This window comes from Mastigoproctus giganteus, chromosome 8, assembly GCF_048544385.1.
Source record: "Mastigoproctus giganteus isolate SK-2022 chromosome 8, ASM4854438v1, whole genome shotgun sequence".
In the NCBI taxonomy this organism is placed as follows: domain Eukaryota; kingdom Metazoa; phylum Arthropoda; class Arachnida; order Uropygi; family Thelyphonidae; genus Mastigoproctus; species Mastigoproctus giganteus.
Genome location: NC_143582.1, coordinates 172,648,698 through 172,668,610, shown reverse-complemented (window position 1 = coordinate 172,668,610; position 19,913 = coordinate 172,648,698). Strand labels below are relative to the sequence as shown.

The window sequence follows — 19,913 nt, the reverse complement described above, 5'->3', positions numbered from 1 at the left end:
CCACATCTTCCGTATTTGGTGGTGACGGGCTCGAACCCTGGTCTAATCAAGAAGCGTGTGCTACGCATTGCTGCTCCTTCCCACCTGGCTATGGAGTCGCCTGGTATAGAGAAGGGCAACAGGCAAAGGGAACAAAGGGATGCCATTACCAGAAAAAGCTTCAGTTTTGCAAATTGCAGTGTCTCAAGATTAGAGGCACCTGTGAGGAGATCTGATTGAGGTATTTATGGCTTGAATGGATGGAGTAAGCTCAATGCTGATGGAATCCTTCCTCTTGCTCAGATTTCACACATGAGAGGGAATAAATTCAAAGAGAGGATGGTTGCAAGTCAGATGTGCAAAAAAATCTGTCTTCAGCCAGAGTGGATGATTGCTGGAACAAACTCCCATCTGATGTTTTAGAAGGGAGTAGTTTGAATAAATTTAAGGAAGAACTGGATAAACTGGAAGTGTTGGCTTTTTTTTTTGCTTTTGCTGCATAAGTTTGCTTTCTTGCAACAATTGCACTACTACTACTACTACTACTAACAATAATAATAATAATAATATAATTTATATTCACCAAATATGCAATATGCTGATGAGAAAAAGAAAAATTCAACAGTAATTTTTTAATACTTACTAGTTGTACCAGTCGTAACATATGCCATCTTTCTGATTATGGCGTAAATAGTTTAATCTAGATCCTTCAGTCTTCATCATTCTTGTTTAGTGGTGATATATTTCTACAGCAGTCACCTGTGGGATATAGGCATATGTCTCTATTTGCAGGTGGTTCCCCTCTTCTCCAACAAATATTGCAGCAACCTTTGTTTTGGATGTAGTTGCATTATATCGTCTCTTATCTAAGTCTGGGTCTTTTATAAATGCCATGTGCACATTCATTGTTTGACTGGCCTGGGTTATTTGATGCATTTGTTTATATAACTCAGCAAATGGGTTAACTTGTGACAGCATCTAGTCCAATTGTTGCATTACTTTGACCTTTGGTTTGATAGTTTTTCAAGCCGTTTTGTTGTTACTATAGCAGATCGAAAACATAAAGTTGTCCCTATCCTGGCTTATTTGCCTTGTTTAGATATAGCGGTGAGACCAAATGCTAAATCTGGCTGTGTATTCTAAAACAGTATGGACCATTTCCAGGCAGTGATTTTATCTCTGCGCCCATTGATGCAAATGCCATTGCTGAGTTGCACTCTCATATATATTCTCTGTAGTTATTTGCTTCACATGTATCCCCTGTAACCAGCTCTCGTAATAGAGTAGGTGTCTCAGACAGTGGGTCAAATAAAACCTTTCCATCATGACAGCATTTAGTGTATTTATTCAATGTGTTTAACTCATGTCCCCAATATCTTGCATTGCAATACTCACAGTTGTAACACATATTTCCTGTCTTCCATATTAATTACAGCTTGTTGATTATTCGCATCTGGTACTTCTATTTGATTAGTCCTACAGCGTTTCACCCGTATTCTCATTTCCAATCTGGCTTCTCTTTCTTCAATGTTTTCTGTCCATCTTCCTAGTCATAGAATCTCGTTTCAGTCTCTCAGTCTATTAGATCTCTCCTCTAATGTTTCATTGGCATTTCTTCTACATTTTCTAAAAGTTCTTACACACTGTTCAGCCATTTTTACACTTCTTAAAACTTAGAATGGTTTATTAAAATTGAAGACAGATAAAATAAACAGTTAAAATAGCATAGGTTTCCCTTCTTCAGTCCAAAATATTAATACAAAAATTAATAAAGAATGTTCGGTATAGTGGTCATGCAAGGTGAACGGGTGCTGGCAACAATTAGCAGTTAGAAAAACATTAGCACAAAAATTAATAAAGAATGCCTGGTATTTTATTTATTTTTTTTTTCAGTAGTTGTTAGCGCATCGGCTTCTGTGGCCATAATGCACCTCCCAAGGTTTTTGCAGTACTTTGATCCAAGCCCGAGGCGGGATTCGAACCCACGACCTTTGGGTTGCCAGTATGCCTGGTATGGTGGTCATGCAAGGTGAACTATGTGAATGGGTGCTTGCAACAAGTAGCAGTTGGAAAATTTGGACAGCATACCTAAGCGTTTTATATATACAGATTATAAATTTCTGAAGTTTAAGAAGTTAAAAATCAACCTGCTTGAATAATTAATTAGGTTAAAAATTAATCTTAAAATTTTCTCCTGTGAGCAACTACAAAGGCATTTCAAAATTTTACAATAGTAGTATTATTAACTGTTATAAAAAAAAATAAAAAATATTCCCACATCCATTATATATAATGCCTGTATTCCAGCAATGTGGTGCAGATTATCAGATGGCCTAGTCATACTTCAGCCCTATTGTGTAAAGGCAGTGTCAGCTAACGTAGAACGTTAGCTGACACTACCTGACACTATGTTCCCCAAGCATCAGCTAACATCCTACAGCACACAGCATCCCATTGCCAAGTTGTATTCCCCCACCCATCCCAAAAAAATACAACTGCAATTTTGTAGTAACTGGCAATGAAGCTGCCAATCTCAAAGCATGATAACAATGAAGAGTATGGAATCAGCTTATTTTTGAGAAAGAGAGTAACAAGTATCATACTCTCCAGCTGTGGCTAGAGATTAAAAACATTCAGGTGACCTGAAAAAGTTCTCTTTTACTGTGCAACAAATTCAGATCACAAGCCACAGAGGCAATAAAAGGGTGGTTGCTGCATTAAACACAGAGTTAGCTATAATTCCAGATGGTCTTAATCAACAGCATGCAGCCTTTGAACAAAAAGATCCATGAATGTAGAATTAACCAGATGGATGGAGGCACGAAATCATGATTTGACATCAACAGGATGAATAAAATAACACCAACCATTTCTGGAGTGTGCAAAAATTTGTATGGTGAAACACCAGAATCAGCAATGGTCCCTTGATGATGATACACTCTTTGAAGAAAGCGTAATGAAGGATTATGGACATTCTATGATAAAAGATTCATTATACACTAATTTTTGTTCAGCACTTTGAATTTGTGTTTAAAAATACATGCCAAAAAATATTTTTACAAAAATGTGCTTTCTAAAATGTGGGTGTGTCTTATTATATAATCTGAAAAATATGGTATATAGAAGACACTATGGATGGTGATTACCTGTCGGTGCAGTTTGAAGTATAAGTGACAAATAGCCAATTAAAGCCTAGCAAGTGTGAAGGAAGGTTCAGTAAAACAGTAAAACTGATGAATGGTTGCTCTGTTAGATTTATTTGAATACAAACTTTGAGTATAAAATATTGCTAGCAGCCTGTGAGATACTAGAATTAGTATTAGTAATGGTAAACGATGCAAGGAAGCAAGCTTATACAGAAAAGCCAAAATAAGAGGGGAGGATAAAAACAATACCTGCCCAATCTCTTCATCCACTCTAATAATTTATCCAATTTACCTTATTGTCTTTCAGTCAGATAATGATTGATTGTTACATCAAACTTCCAACAATCAATTATTATCTTGGTGAAAGATGAATGAAAATTGTCACATCTGTCCTTCAGCCATTTTTTCTCAATTTAAATTTATTCCTGTTGTGTGTCATCTGAGCAAGAGTTAGGATGCCACCTGCATCATTTTATTTACTCAATCCATTTAAGGCCTTAAACAATCAATCAGATCTCCTTGCAGGTGCCCAGTTTCCAGACTGCAATTTGCAGAACTGAAGTCTTCTTTTATGGTAAGAGGGCCCTTCGATTTTCTTGAATAATCTTGTTGCTCTTTTCCACACCCATTCCACTATCATAGATCCACATCCTTCCTAAAATGAGGCTTCCAGACCTCTATGCAGTATTCAAAATGCAACCTAACCATTGCCTTAAAAGGCAGGGCGATCACCTCCTTGTCCCTGCTGCCAAAATGCTTGTATATCATTAACAAAACACTATGAGCTATTACAGCAACTTCTCTACATTGCTCAGAGAACTACATGTTGGATGGAACAATTACCCTCAGATACTTTTATTTCTTCACCTCCTTGAGTGTGGTACTGCCCAGTTGGTATTTTTTTCAGGGATTACTACTACTGCCCATATGAACTACCTTGAATTTTTCAATGCTAAACCTCAATTTCCAATTTTCAGCCCTTCTATCTAATTTTTCTAGGTCTAGTTGCAATAGTATGGTCTGATTATTATCATTAACCACCCTGCCAACATCGTCTGCAAACTTATACAATAAACTTTATATACCTTCATGAATATTGTAAATAAATAACAAAACAATCAGAGGCTAGCACTAAACTCCAAGGGACTTCACAAATAACATTAGTCCAAGAAGAGCTGTGGCAAATTAATAGCCACCTTTGGTCTTCTGCCAATGAACCATCCCTTTAAACAGTAAGAATTCCACCTTCATTCATTTTACTAATCCCTCTCAGAGCCTTATAAATCTCAATCAGGTCACCTCTGAGGCACCTGGTTGCCAAGCTCTATAGCCCACATAATCAGTTTTTCCTCATATGGTCATTCTTCTGCTGATCTCACCATTCAAATTGCCTGTTTTTCGACCCTTTCAAGAAGCTCAATGTCTTTTTTCAGATGAGATCTCCATACTTCAACACAGTATTCCAAATGTGGTCTTACAACTGCCTTATAGAGTGGTATTATGACTTCTATCTCTACAGGAAAACATTCGTTAAATCATTGATAGGACACCATAGGCTTTCCTGGCTGCCTATTTACACTGTTTATAAAACTTTCTATCTGCCCTTATTGTAACTCCCAGATCCCTTTCTTATTCCACTGATTTTAATTCAGCTCCCACAAAGTGTATAATTTATTTGGGGGTTGCTATTCCCCAAGTGCCTTGCATTTAGCAGCATTAAAACATAGCTGCCACATCTCTGAAACATCCAAGAAGATAATGCCTTATCACTACATCCTCAGTGCACTAACCTATTGTGCTAAGTGGGCCGAAGGGTAAAGGTCAAGAATTTTATTTAAGCTTTGTTACTATTAGTAGTAGTAGTGGTGATGGTGGTGCTTTTGTTCGTGTTATTTGTACTGTTGTGAATAATAAAAACATGATATAACTTTTGTGTTTGTGATATTTCATCTCATAAAAGTGTTTGAAATTTTTAATAATGCCTGGAAAATGTTGCGTTCCTGGATGACATGGAAATTATAAAGGTGGTCCGAAAGTACACGTCCTTGGCTTTCCATTGAATACTGTTTTAATAACAAATGGTTGAAAGCTATACCAAGTAAAGACTTTGTGCCATTTGAACAATCAAAGGTAAGTTTGCTAAAATAAGTTTGTGGTACATTAATATTATCTTAAATAGTAGTATTTTAAAAGTAATGAAACAAAAGTATAGTACATTTATCTAACCACACAATTAACTACATTAGCTTCATAAGGAAAAGAAACAGATATATTGTTGTTAGAACTTTGGCTTTTGCGGTTTCATTTATATACAAAATATTCACTTCATGTATTAGATACACTGAAGAAAAGTGCATGCCTGTTTAAGAAATCAAAAAATCTCAATATTTGTACAATACAAGTTAATTTTATTTATTGAAACTTTTAGTGTAGATAAATACATGAAGTGTAATTAAATGCAACCTTTGATAAATTATAGGCCGGTGTATGCAGACTGAGATATCCTTAGTTGTAAAAGCTAATAACAGTTGTCTATGCAATGCTAATAACAAGTAAAGTGAAATTCGGAAGAGAGCATAATATTTTGTTTATATATTACATATTGTTATAGATATGCGAGATTCATTTTGAGCCACCCTAGATAGTTAGACACACATCTAAATTTTATGGGAAAAATAAGGGAATCAGTGTAGATTTCAAGCATCCAAAATTAATTCATGGAGCTGTCCCATTATAATTTCCAAACTGTACAAGCTGTTTGTCATCACAGGGATTTACAAGATACAGTCCCGAAAAGAAGCAAAGATTAGAAGAAAAAACTTTGAGAAGGCTCATGAAAATAGTACAGGCACTCCCCGACTTACATAATATTCGACTTACAGAAAATCAACTTTACGTAAGTTTTTGCCAGTGGGTGCAAACTGAAAAAAAATATGGAAACGTATTTTGCATCCTGTAGGAATAAATGGAGGTATTGTGAAAATATTGTAATGTGAATCCAATAACATACTGTTTTGTTTTTTTTTTTTTGGTAATTCATTCCAAGACCTCAGAAGTTGAAATTTTTGCTATATAGCTATTTAACTCTCTAAAAGATAATTTTTATAATGGAAATTGTATTAGTTATAAAACTATAAATTTATATTTTTATATAAATTATATAATAAGTTATATAAATTTATGTCAAATAAGCACAACACAAAAATCACTTTTAATTAACTAAAGGATGTATAAACAAAGCACGCGGTCAACACGGTCCAGCCAGAAAATGCACTACACTTTCATTGTTATCATATGTTCCATTATAAGAATCAATTTTGAATGCCTTTGTGATATTTTTCTAAAGCACATTTCTGGAGGTCATGACCATAAAACAATAAAAACAATTTGCACTTTCCAGTTCATTATAAACGGGTAGTAAACTCAATCTTATTGCATTTGCAATAATACCGATAACCGGAATTCTGTGCGTGTTTACGTTATGGTATTATGGTGAAATGTGTTCCATTCACTGAAATCTTCAATCATATAAAAAAACATAAATAAATTTTCAAAATCTTCTCTTCATTCCTATTTACTTATTACAATGATGAAGGGGAAGCGACCAACGGAAAGTGCAAGTGGTGGCAGTGCTGGGAAACGAAACAAAATTGATTTAGAAATGAAGATGAAAATGATTAAGTAAGAAGCAGGACATGCAGCAGGGCATCTACTGCATGGTAATTAGGTCTTTCTGCTTCAACAGTGAATAATGTTTTAAAGGATGGTGCATATAAAAGAACATGTTACAGGATCAACGCATTTAAGAACAACAGTGATCACAAAACAACATTCAGGTGCTATATCAGAGATGGAAAAGTTATTAATAAATATGGATGGAAAATCAGATTCAGAAGCAAGTGCCCCTGAGTCTAATGGCCATAAATGCAAAACCAAGAAGTATTTATAAAGATATTAAGGATAAGTACGGCGAACTCAAAGCCAAGTTCATGGCAAGCAACAGATGGTTTAACAGGTTCAAGCACAGCGCTGGTTTCCACAATGTTAAAGTAAATTTTTTGTAATTGCACACTTTTGAAATTTTTCCTGCACGAGATAAAAAAATTGAATAAATAATTCTATTTACATGTTCATCGAACATTTTTTTTTTTGCTTCAATCAAATTCAGTGCGCATACCTGCAAGTACAGTCGGTCCTCGTATAACACGTGTTTACATTACACGAATTCGATCATACACGATTTATAAATAGGGGAACGTTATCTTATATAACACGAACCGAATTCGCTTATACACGATTCGCCTTTGTGTTTACAAGAAATGGCAGTCGAACGAGGAATCACCCCAACGGAACGCAACACGATAGGAATGAAGAAGATTCTGAAAATGTATTTATGTGTTTTATATCAGTGAAGGGGAAACACATTTCACCATAATAACGTAAAAACCAACACAATTCCAGCTATCGATATAATAGCAAATGCAATTAGATGGAGTTTACTACCAGTTTATAACAGATTCCATTAGCAGAAACGCAACTGGAAATTGTTTTTATTGTTTTATGGTAGTAACCCCCAGAAATGTGCTTTAGTAAAATGTGAGGTGTTAATAGTGTATCTCGGCCTTTACGGTGTTGTTTATTCAGTTGCTACACGCGCGCAGCTTTGTTTATGTGTATCTAGCGTGCCTCCTCGTTTTATAATTGTGCTTTATTCCCTAAAAATGAGTAAAATACTTAAAAGGTGTGAAAAGGAAGCGTTCTGGCTAAGATACTGCAGATTCAGAGAAAAAAAAAAGCAATATCGATAAACAGAGGCGGACTGGATCAAAAATTCTTAACCGGGAAAATTTATAGTGGCCTCATACTACGGTTTATGGCCAAAATCACACCGGCCTCCGGCCCACCGTGGTTCCCCCCCCCCCCCGTAAGGCTTCTGTCCGCCTCTGTCGATAGAGAAAAAATATGAAATTGTGAAACGCTTTGAGCGAAATGAAAGGCCATGTGATATTGCACGTGCTATAGACCTAAATCAGGCAACGCCGAGAATTACAAAGAATGCAGAGAAAATAAAAACAACTTTCATAGCAGGAACAACTCAGTGTAATTAAAATCCATTAGATTAAGCCACAAGAATTGGAAGGGATGGAACGGCTGTCATCTGTTTGGATAGAAAATCAAATAAAAAACAAGTTTGCTTACGACAGAAGCAAAAGCATTAGCAATATTTTATAACGACTTACATATTATAATTTATACTTACGTATTATAAAATACGTAAGTATTTTATTACGACTATTTTATTTAATATAATAATTTTTTTACGAATAAAATACGTATTTTATTCGTAAAAAATACTTTTTTAGTATTAAAAAATACTAAAAATACTTTATTATAATATTTTTATTACGTATTTTAATCGTTATAAAATACTTACATTTTATAACGATTAAAACTACCCGATTATTTATTGTTTGGTAATGTTTTGGTTCCAAATGTGTGTTCAATCTTGCACCTAACCCTACTTTTCCCATAGGGCCTGTTGTTTATATTGCACGATTTCGCATTGCACGAGGTTTTCTAGGAACGCAACTATCGTGCTATACGAGGACAGACTGTACTGCATAAACCTTTAGGGAAATTCCAACTTACGTAGAGTTCCGCAGAACACAACCCTTACGTAAGTCGAGGAGTGGCTGTATTAAGAGTAAATATGATTATGAAAAAAAGCTCAAGAATTTCATACATTCCCAGAACTAGTAGAGTGCCTGAATAGATATACAGCATCTGAATGCTGGCAAGTTATTTCAAAAAAATAACTGTATTGCATTTTTATATTTAATTTTCAGCCAGCACCTTCCATTGCCTATTCAGTTGTGATTAGTGAATATTTGATGTTGTCGGTATTTGTACAGAGTGCTGAAATTAATAATTTAAGCAAGTTACTGGAACTTCCTATGAAGTTGAATAGTTTCAATCAGATTACTGACATCTTAGAACAGATACCAGTAATTGCCAACAGCATCGATGTTAATAATATTTCTTTTGCTTTAAATTCTGCTTGTAGTTTACTGAATTCAATTGCAGGAGGCATTAATAGCGAGTGAACATCATTGTTTAAAATCATATACGAACAATTACATTTGTTAAAATGTGAAAAGAATGCCTACAGGTATTTCACTGAAGTATTAATATTTTCATCTTTGATGTTTTTGATATCTCCACATATCTCCAAAACCAATTTCTGCAGCATTCTGCATTCCTACTTCTCCCTCATCCAAGTACTATTTGTAGGCTCTGCTCTTCTCTAAATGCGAAAATTCCAGATGACCAGCAAGAGAAACATTTTATGATGTATGCTAAACAGAAATTGGCCTTTTTAAATTCTCCAGAACGCAAAATTAGTTTAATGATCGATGAAATTCATCTGAAACCTTATACTGATTACTGATTGATTTTCTTTGAATGATGTTTGCAAAAATGGTCATTTTGGAGAAATAATTTTAAATTTGCTAATTAATACCATTATCAATATTTTGCTCAACAATTTTTGTAAAAATAAAAATGATGTATTAAAAGCAACACATAAACTTCAAACATTCAAAATTGAAAAATAATTTCTGTTCAACTATAGTAATCAAATTATTAGATTTAATGAATAAATGTATACATTAGTTGGATTACAAATTACATGTAAAATGTTCAAAATGTAATAAAATAGTTAACTGTAAAATGTGTTGTCTTCATTTTTTCAGAATGTTATGATTAAAAAAAAATTATCGTTCTTAAGTATCAAAACTAAAATTTTTTATTTATTTCATGTATTTATTATTTTTTTTTTTTCGTATTGTTCCTTGCAACATAAATAAGCTTTCCATTCTGCACAGAAAATAAAGCAGATTTACATTCAACTCTTGCTTTCACTTTTCTCAATTCTGTGCAGCGATGTAGCTTTATGTTATCCACTTATGATGATGTCAAATACACAGTGATCAAGCTTTATCTAATGGTGGTGACAGTTCAATTCATCCTGAAGTGGATGTGCTTGACACTGATTGTTGACAACTCTACCAATCTTTACGTCATCTGCAAATTTTTACATGGTCTGATTACTATCATTAACCACCTTTCTATCCCTTCATCGGTGTCGTTTGTGAAAATCAGAAACAACAGTGGTCCAAGAACCGATCCTTGAGTGGACCCCACTCCTGACGTTACTCCAATAATCACACTTTCCAACCAGAATCTAATCAGGATGGCAACCAAACAGCTGACAAATTATTAAAATGATATGCACATGGGGCAGCAAAGGATTATGATCTACCCACTAGACACAGCCCTATATATTATACATCACTGGTGAGAAATCCAGTGGTGAGTTGGAGTGTTTTCACCCAATCTAATTGATTCAGTATATACAATATATGAATAAAAGGGAAGGAATTTTCTTGTAAATATTACATTAATCAAAGTGATGAGTCTCCACTTATCAAACACAAAATGTTCTAGTTAAAAACTGATTTTCATTTTGATTTTTTTTTAATTTATAAAAAAAAAAAAATACATAAATAAATCCAAAATAAGTCAAACATAGTGGAAAAGAATATCTTTCATTTGAAATATATAAAAAAAAATTCAAAACTGGGCATTATGCTGATCTCCTAGTACATACAGACCTTGTGCATCCTCATCAGCTAAAGGAATGTTATTAATTTCTTCCTGTAGTCTGGTAACATTGATTGCCATGGCAATAATTAAAGGAAAGAAAGGACAGAGTACCAAAAACCTGGAAAGATATATCATTATGTATTATTCAGTCTCTCTATTTATATTTTATTACTTTAAATCAGATTGACAAATTTATAAAAATTTATAAAATGTATATAATTGGAGACAAAAAATAGCAAGGAACTGGATACAAGAAAATTATTTTGACAACATATACTTGGGTTTCAGGAAAGCTTTTAGCATTAGCATTAGTAGAGGCATATGATGCAAGAAAGCAAGCTTATATAGCATTAGCCAAAAAAATAAAAATAAAAAAACCCTTCCCATTTCACACCCGTCCATTCACTCCAAATGCTTGTCTAGTTCTGCCTTGAACTTATTTAAGTTTTCAATGTCCACTATGACAGATGTAAGTTTGTTCCAACTATCAGCAACCCGTTGGCTAAAGGCAGATTTCCACACATCTATTATACAATTGTCTTTCCTCAATATGAATTTATGTCTCCCCAGGTGAGTAATCTGAGCAAGACGAAGAATCCCATCAGCATTGAGCTTGCTCAAACCATTCAAGGCCTTATACACCTCAATTAGATCACCTCAAATGCCTAATCTCCAGACACTGAAACTTGCAGAACTTAAGCCTTTCTTGGTAACAGCAACCCTTTATTCCACTCACCAATCTCATTGCCCTTCTCTGTACTCGTTCCAGCAGCTCTACATCCTTTCTAAAATGAGGCCTCTACACCTGTATGCAGTACTCAAGGTGTAGCCTGACCACTGCCTTATACAAAGGGAACAATCACCCCCCCCTTCTCCCTGCTAGCAAAATTCCTGTACATCATTGACAAGATCCCATGAGCTACTCTTGCAGCCCATTGCACTGCTCAGAAAACTTCATATCTGACTGCACAATTATTCCGAGGTCCTTTTCATTCTCTACTACCCTGAGTGTAGTACCACACAGTTGGTACATTACTCTGGGGTTGCTGCTACCCATATGCAGTACTTTATATTTATCAATGTTAAACTTCAGTTGCCACATCTCAGCCATTCTGCTCAACTTTTCTAGATCCTGTTGCAGTAGTGCACTGTCATTAGTGTCATTAACAACCCTGCCAAACTTCATATCATCTGCAAACTTAGACATTAAGCCTGATATACCTTTATCAATATCCTTGATAAATACAGAAAACAACAATGGGCCCAACACCGAACCCTGGGGGACGCCACTAATAACATTAGTCCACAAAGAGCAGTGTCCATTGATTACCACTCTGTCTTCTCCCACTCAACCATCCCTTTATAAATTGTAGCAACTTGCCCTTCATGCCATACTGCTCCAATTTGTACAGTAGTTTTCCATGTGCAACAGGAAATTGAAGTATATGATATCAAAATCCACCTAAAATCCAAGTATATGATATCAAAATTATTTTTTGCATCCAGTTCCTTTGTGACCACATCATAGTATCCAATCAAACTGATACTGTTGCACATAAAAGACTGCTGTCAAACTGCAGCAATGTGTCATTAAAGGAAAGTTGCTGCTATGGTGTTGTTATTTGGTTTTTAGGAGCATTAGCAACTAAGGCCATATTGCTCCGGGATATGCGGTGGTCATTCCCTGACCTTTCCGCAAACTCCGTATTTGATGGTGACGGGCTCGAACCCCGGTCTAATCAAGAAACGGGTGCTGCTATGGATAAAGGGATGGTTAAGTGGAAGAAGACAGAGAGTGGATATCAATGGGCACTGCTCTTCAGGTTAATGTTATTAGTGGAGTTCCCTAGGGTTTATAGCTTAGCCTAGGGTTCCCTAGGCTATTAGTGGAGTTCCCTAATGTCTAAGTTTGAAGATGATACAAAGGTTGGCAGGGTGGTCAACAACAGTCATCAGGGTACGCTACTGCAACAAGAAATAGGAAAATTGGGCCGATGGGCTGAGAAATGCAAGGTACTGCACATGGGTAGCTGTAATTCCACAGTAATTTATCTACTGTGTGGTACTACATTCAGAGTAGTGGAGAATGAAAAAGACATGGGGATAATTATGTAGTCACATAAAATTCTCTGAATAGTGCAGACATGCTGCCAGGACAGCTCATGGGGTTTTGTTAATGATATACAGAAACTTTGCTAGTGGGAATAATAAGGTGATTATCCCTTTGTATAAGGCCATGTGTAGGCCACATCTTGAGTACTGTATACAGGTCGGGAGGCCTCACTGTGAGATGTGCCCAACGGCTAAATGGTCAGAGAAACAATAGAATATAACACTAAACAACAAACCACTCCCCACACACTCTTTTTAAATCTGTAGCCTCCACCAAGTTCTGCATCACACCTATGAAGAATACAACATGGAGATGGGGGAAACCCCTGGTGCCATCAGACAACTAACACACTACACTGTAGGAAGGATGTAGGTCTGCTGGAATGGGTGCAGAGAAGGGAAACCAGATTGGTAAAGGGAACAAATTGGTGCTCTTACCTAGAATGGCTTCAGCTCTGCAAATTGTAGCATCTCGAGACAGGCACCTGCAGGGAGATCTGAATGAGGTGTTTAAAGCTTGAAAGGATTGAATACGCTGAATGTTAATGGTATTCTTCCACTTACTGAGACTACATACGTGAGGGAATTCAAGTTGAGGAAGGATGGTTGGAGGATAGATGTGTGGATGTTCAGCTTCAACCAGCAGTGGTTGCCTGTTTGAACAGGCTTCCATCTGTTGTTGTGGAAGTAAATAGGTTGAGTAAAGTCAAGGGAGAACTAGGCTTGGAGGGTGCAGATAGATGATTGTTTTTTTTGCTGATGCTATATAAGCTTGCTTTCTTGCATCATTGCTATTACTACTACTGATTTCATTTCAAAACTAATATCAAGAGCAAAGAGATGGAATTTTGCTCCTACAAAGGTGACTATAGTGGTCTTAGATTTTAAATTCCTTTCAGTGGGCCCAACTGATGTTACAAACTACAAATTCTAAATGGGAGATATTCAAGTAAGTAATCATAGAATCTGCAAAGCTTTTTATAACAACAGATACACTATTCAAAGCCTAGATCCAAATGGAGGCCAGATGAACCGACAAAACCAGGAGCAGAGAAGAAAAATACATAGGATCATTAAAAATTAATAATTGAAATAACTACCTACAGTTAGCAATCAGGTCACCAAGGGGGCCAGGCAAGCTAAGGCAGCTCGTGAGAAGTGCCTGGCTAAGAATTCAAAGAAAATTAGCAAAGAAAGCTGGTCTGTAACCAAGTTACAAAGGATGGTTGGTTGGTTGTTGGGTTTTATTGTTGCATTAGCAACTAAGGCTATAATGCGCCAAGTTAAAAAGGAGGTTAGGCAGGCGAAGGCAGATTATGAGAAATCTTTGGCAAAGGATGCAAAGAAAAACAGCAAAGAGTTCTTTACTTATGTAAACTCTAGAAGGAAGGGGATGAATCAGGTTGGTCCACTTGATATCGATGGTTCAACTGTTGATGATCCTGCTCAGGTAGCTAACAAACTAAATGAATATTTTGCATCAACATTCACACATGAGGAGTTATTCAGGGAGGGGAATGCCAGAGGTGTATTCAACTCTGGCAGTAAGATAGATAATCTTGTAATAACTGAGAGTAAAGTGGAGGAGAAATTGTTGAAGATAAACACAAGAAAGGTACCTGGGGTGGATAGAATCTATCCAGTTATATTAAAGGAGGCAGCAAAGGAAGTAAGCAAACCCTTAATCATAATTATGAGAGCTTCCCTGGACTCAGGGGAGGTACCCATGGACTGGAGATGTGCAAATGTCACCCCAATCCACAAAGGAGGATCAAAGGGAGACACAGGTAATTACAGACATGTTAGTTTAACTTCTGTTCCAGGGAAATTAATGGTGGCACTGGTTAAAGAAGCATTGCAGGATCATCTAGACAAGACTTCAGTTACAGCTTGGACACAGCATGGGTTTGTTAAGGGGAAGTCTTGTCTGACTAATTTGATTGGATACTATGATGTAGTCACAAAAGAACTGGATGCAAAGAATATATCTGATATCATATACAGTGGATTCCAGTTATTTGGGCCACCGGTTAATTGGGGGCAGCGGTTTATTTGGGGCAAATCTTAAAAAACAGAACCCAATCGAGAAAATAGCCAGGGTTTACTTCACTTAATTGGGACAACATGCCGTTTAATCAGGGCAGGAGACCACAGCACTGGAGATTACCCTACGATTTTCTCTGACCATACCACATAGTTCGGTCAGATTTGTGGAAGTCACAACCATAAAACAATTAGCAGTCAACTGTTTATTGGGCTTTTCTGTTAGTGTAATCTATCATAAACAAATAGTAAACTCGATCTTATTGAATTTGCGATAATACCGACAGCTGGAATTCTGTGGGTTATTGTGGTGAGATGTGTTTACACTTCCATGGAATCTTCAATCATATAAAAAAATTAATTTTCATTATCTTCTCTTCATTCCTATTTTTAAAGCTTCGTAAAATTGTTACTCAGTTCTCACTTGTGCGTATCGTATCGTGTTACTTGCAATTTGAGTGTGCCGTGTTCTTTGTCATTGAGTCCTTATTATTTTACTGTTTTAAATTTTAACCCCCACCCACAAATGTCAGTGAACAGAAAAGTCAACTAGTTAGTATGTACATATTACAGTATGTATTAATTATTCTGATTATCACGTATATTCTCCCGATTTTCATGTATCATTTAATTTTTTAATTGGTAAGATAACAAAGGGTAAATTTGTGCTTAATATATCTTTACTTTTATAGCTGTGGATAACATTCCTCCTATTTTGCTAATTAGAATCGCTGTTTAATAGAATTAAAATTCAATTCAAAAACATGATAACAATGACCAATGCTTACTACACATTGTACAGTGAACATTACTTTATCGTAACATGATTTGATTGTACAGTGAACCAATTGTAAAGCGGGGGTCCATTGTATTAACTTTTTTTATGTGGAACTTCAGATAATTCGGGCAGCTGCTTAATCGGGCCAAAATGCACTAGTCCCGATGTGTCCCAATTAACTGGAATCGACTGTATTTGGTTCTTAGAAAAGCCTTTGATACTGTTGCACATGGAAGACTGCTGCACAAATTTGAGCAGTGTGGCATTGGAGGCAAATTGCTTCTATGGATAAAGGGATGGTTGAGTGGGAGAAGACAGAGAGTGATAATCAATGGAAACTGCTCTTTGTGGACTAATGTTATTAGTGGAGTCCCTCAGGGTTCAGTGTTGGGTCCATTGTTGTTTTCTGTATTTATAAATGATATTGATGATGGTATATCAGGCTTGATGTCCATGTTTGCAGCCGATACGAAGGTTGGCAGGGTTGTTGATGACACTACACTGCTGTAGAAGGATCTAGAAAAGTTGAGCAGATGGGCTGAGAGGTGGCAACTGAAGTTTAACATTGACAAATGTAAAGTATTACATATGGGAGGCAGTAATCCCAGAGTAATGTATGAACTCTGTAGTACCACACTGACAGTGGTAGAGAATGAAAAGGACCTGGGGGTAATTGTGCAGGCAGATATGAAGTTTTCTGAGCAGTGCAGACAGTTGGTCTCCAAGAGTAGCTCATAGTGTCTTGTCAATGATATACAGGAATTTTTCTAGCAGGGATAAGGAGGTGATTATCCCCTTCTATAAGGCAATAGTCAGGCTACACCATGAATACTGTATACAGGTCTGGAGGCCTCATTTTAAGAAGGATGTAGAACTGTTGGAACGAATACAGAGAAGGGCAACAAGATTAGTGAATGGAACAAAGGGTTGCTCTTACGAAGAAAGATTTAAGTTTTGCAAATTACAGTGTCTGGAGACTAAGCACCTGCGAGGTTAGCTGATTGAGGTGTATAAAGACTTGAATGGTTTGAGCAGGCTCAATGCAGATGGGATTCTTCCTCTTGCTCAGAATAATCGCCTGAGAGGGCATAAGTATAAATTGAGGAAAGACGGTTGTAGGATAGATGCGCGGAAGTTTGCCTTTAGCCAGCAGGTGGTTGATTGTTGGAACAAATTTCCATCTGTCATCGTAGAAGTTGATAGCTTAAATAGATTCAAGGCACAACTTGACAAACATTTGGAGGGAGTGGATAGGTGAAAAAAGGGGTTTTTTTTTTGGTTTTGTTTTGGCTGATGCTATATAAGCTTGCTTTCTTGCATCATGTGCCAATGCTAATGCTAATATAAGAAAGGTAAAAATATAAAAAAAAAGAGATCCACATTAAATGATTTATGTCATTTTCAGTCTGTACTAATTCCTTTTGACAGTCACTACTCACCAGGGTTGACAACAGTCTATAAAAAATTGCTAAAAAATGTTTCTAAAAATATTCAGGTCTATAAAAATGCAGAAATAAGAAATTTCCAGAGCTTTAAAGAATATATATATTCATCTAATATACTTTATACAAAATATACTCCAATTTTGAATTATTTTTGAAAGAACTGGAAGTATTCTTCTAATGGAAATGGGTACAAATCAAACACAAAAATGATAAACAGACACTATGTTGTTTAATCATAAATGTTCCAAAATGACACACTGTGCACAGTGTCATTCCAGTGTACAGACCTAAAAACTGTTAATTCACATACTTATCTACCTCAGTTAATAATTTTTAGGTCTTCATTTTCCTACAGTAGTTGAAGGTCTCAAGGGAGAGACTGAAATGTATGGTTCGGTTAAGTATCTAACTGCAATTGTTCAGGTTTCAAAAAACTTAATAAATTTTATGTTGATTGTATGCAATGAAGTGTTCCTTTTATATGATTTAGTGTACCTGCACAATTCAATTATACTTCATCAATGATTAAAATTCCAAAATTTTTTTTGTCCTCCTGAAATACAATTGAAATTTTACTGTAATAGTTCCAGAAGTGATTTTCTTATGGTTTTCGTACAGAAATTAGGCAAGAACCTCTCAGACGTCCCACCATCATTTTTGGAACTACTGTATTTAGATTTTGCTTGAAGAATGGGGTACCAAATAAGTACTGATGTAGTGTTTGTTTAAAGTTCCAGATTACTTGTTCTTTCTCTCCCACTAGTTCAATAAACATCTACCAGCTAACCTGAATTGTTTTTAAATGATTTATTACAGTTTTCACAGCATAAAGACAATGTTTTCACAGCATAAAGACTATAACACAAAACCCTGTATTCTCAAAATGGCTATTACTCTGTGGTAAGCAACATACATAGTTTCAAATTTCACACACTGCGAAGGATGCCATATTTGAAATACATCTGAAAAATGGAAGTAACTAATATATAACATGCTTTTTAATTTTTAGAAAAATTAATTTATTTGCTTTTTTTTTAAATAAAAGATGTAAAACACACTGCATTTTAAAAATTTTAATACTTTTGAAAAAATTAAAGTTACATACAATAAGTATTGTAATGCATTATTATTTAAGAAAATAATTCAAAAGTAATCAGAATTCAAAAAGAAAATGGGCACCTCTGTTGCCAGGTTAATATTAGTAATAGCAAATGATGCAAGAAAGCAAGCTTATACAATAGCAAAAAAATAAAAAACTTTCCATCCCCACTAAAATTTGTCTAATTCTTCCTTAATTTTATTCAAACTATCCTATATTGTTCTGCAAGCATTTTATAAAGAAAGAAATGTCACTTTGTTTTGCATAAATTCTTAAAGACATCTATGGTCATTGATATGAGAGTAGTGTATTGTTTTTTTAATAAGTATTTCCAGATTGAAAATGTTCATATTTTTGCAAATTGTGCTAGATTTAAAAGAATCACAGATTTTAAAATGTTGATTTTCTTTGTAAAATTGCACTAAAGTGCCAGATTTTATAGTTTACTATATTATGTTTGGTCTGGCCCAATTCCACAACTGGATTCATTTCCATCACTAATAACAAAGTTGTGTGACATTACTTTGACATTGCCTGTAATATAGCATTTAGAATTTATTTATTACTGAGCATCTAAAATTTTAATCATACATTCTGCAGTGTTTTCTCCACAATTTTATTCTTTAATCAAAACAAAAAAGATGATCGGGATGGTCATTATTTGTTGCATATCCCACATCCCTTTGATCTCCAGTCTAAGGTCCATATAATTCCTGATCTTTTATACTTGTGGGTTTTTTGTAGGTTGTCAGTGTTGGGCATCCTATGTTGATCAGATAGGTAGCCTTTTCCTTCTTGTCAACAAGGGTTATGTCCAGTCTGTTGTGTGGGATTGTCTTGCCCGCTATCATGGCACAGTCCCAATACAGCTTGTGGGTTGGGGTCATATTTGCCTGGGGTTCATATTTGTGATAAGATACACTTTCTTTGATCAATTGGTATTTCCTTGCTGGCTTTTGATGTATTTTCCTGGCTACCTGGTTGTGTCTACAAGTGTACTCCATCTCAGTGATCACCCTGCATCATGCGGTGATGTGCTGAATCATTTCTGAGGCCAGGTGGCATCATCGACGTGTCATCTGACACTCCGGACTCCTTGGAGATGTATTTTCTACAGTTCCTGGTGTTGATTACCTGGTCTGTGATGCAATCGTGAATCCTTCAGTCTCGGGGGAAGACTGAATAGTGTTTGCCATGGAACGTCTTCTTTGTCCATCTTTCTAACTTTGTTTGTTCCATCTGGGCAGGAGGGATCTCATTGCTTAGGTTGAGTGGGAGGTATACCACTTGTCTATATTCCTAATGGCCTGGCAGAGTGGCGCTGTGTTTTCTGGAAGTGATCCTTCAAGTTCGCTATCGCTTCTGTTGTTCGATGAGGACTATGAAACCCCTTCCTCCTCCTTTTCGTGCTATGGTCAGTGCTTATGGCTGACTCCAGATGCAGTTGGCAGCTCTTGGTCATGCACTGTCCTTGTCTTTCTCATGATATCCTCCCAGCTTGGTGTTAATCCAATCTGTAATCCCAAAGGAGTATATCAGCAGTGGAAGTGCATAGAAGTTTATGGCTTTTCCTGTATTCCCTCCATTCAGCTTTGCTTTGAGCAGGCTTCTGAATCTCTGATGGTATTTTTCAGTCAGGTAGGCCT

The 19,913-nt window shown here is 35.9% G+C and overlaps 1 protein-coding gene across 2 annotated transcripts in view; it reads right to left on the bottom strand.

Moving 5' to 3' along the window:
* LOC150082008 (short coiled-coil protein homolog) overlaps window positions 1–19,913 on the bottom strand; it is a 92,098-nt gene that overhangs the window by 60,838 nt on the left and 11,347 nt on the right. For both annotated transcript variants that reach the window (XM_090379061.1, XM_090379060.1), the window contains exon 2: window positions 10,799–10,908. In XM_090379061.1, the coding sequence (XP_090235187.1) occupies window positions 10,799–10,868 (70 nt within the window). In that variant the 5' untranslated portion in view covers window positions 10,869–10,908. The remainder of the gene's footprint in view (window positions 1–10,798; window positions 10,909–19,913) is intronic.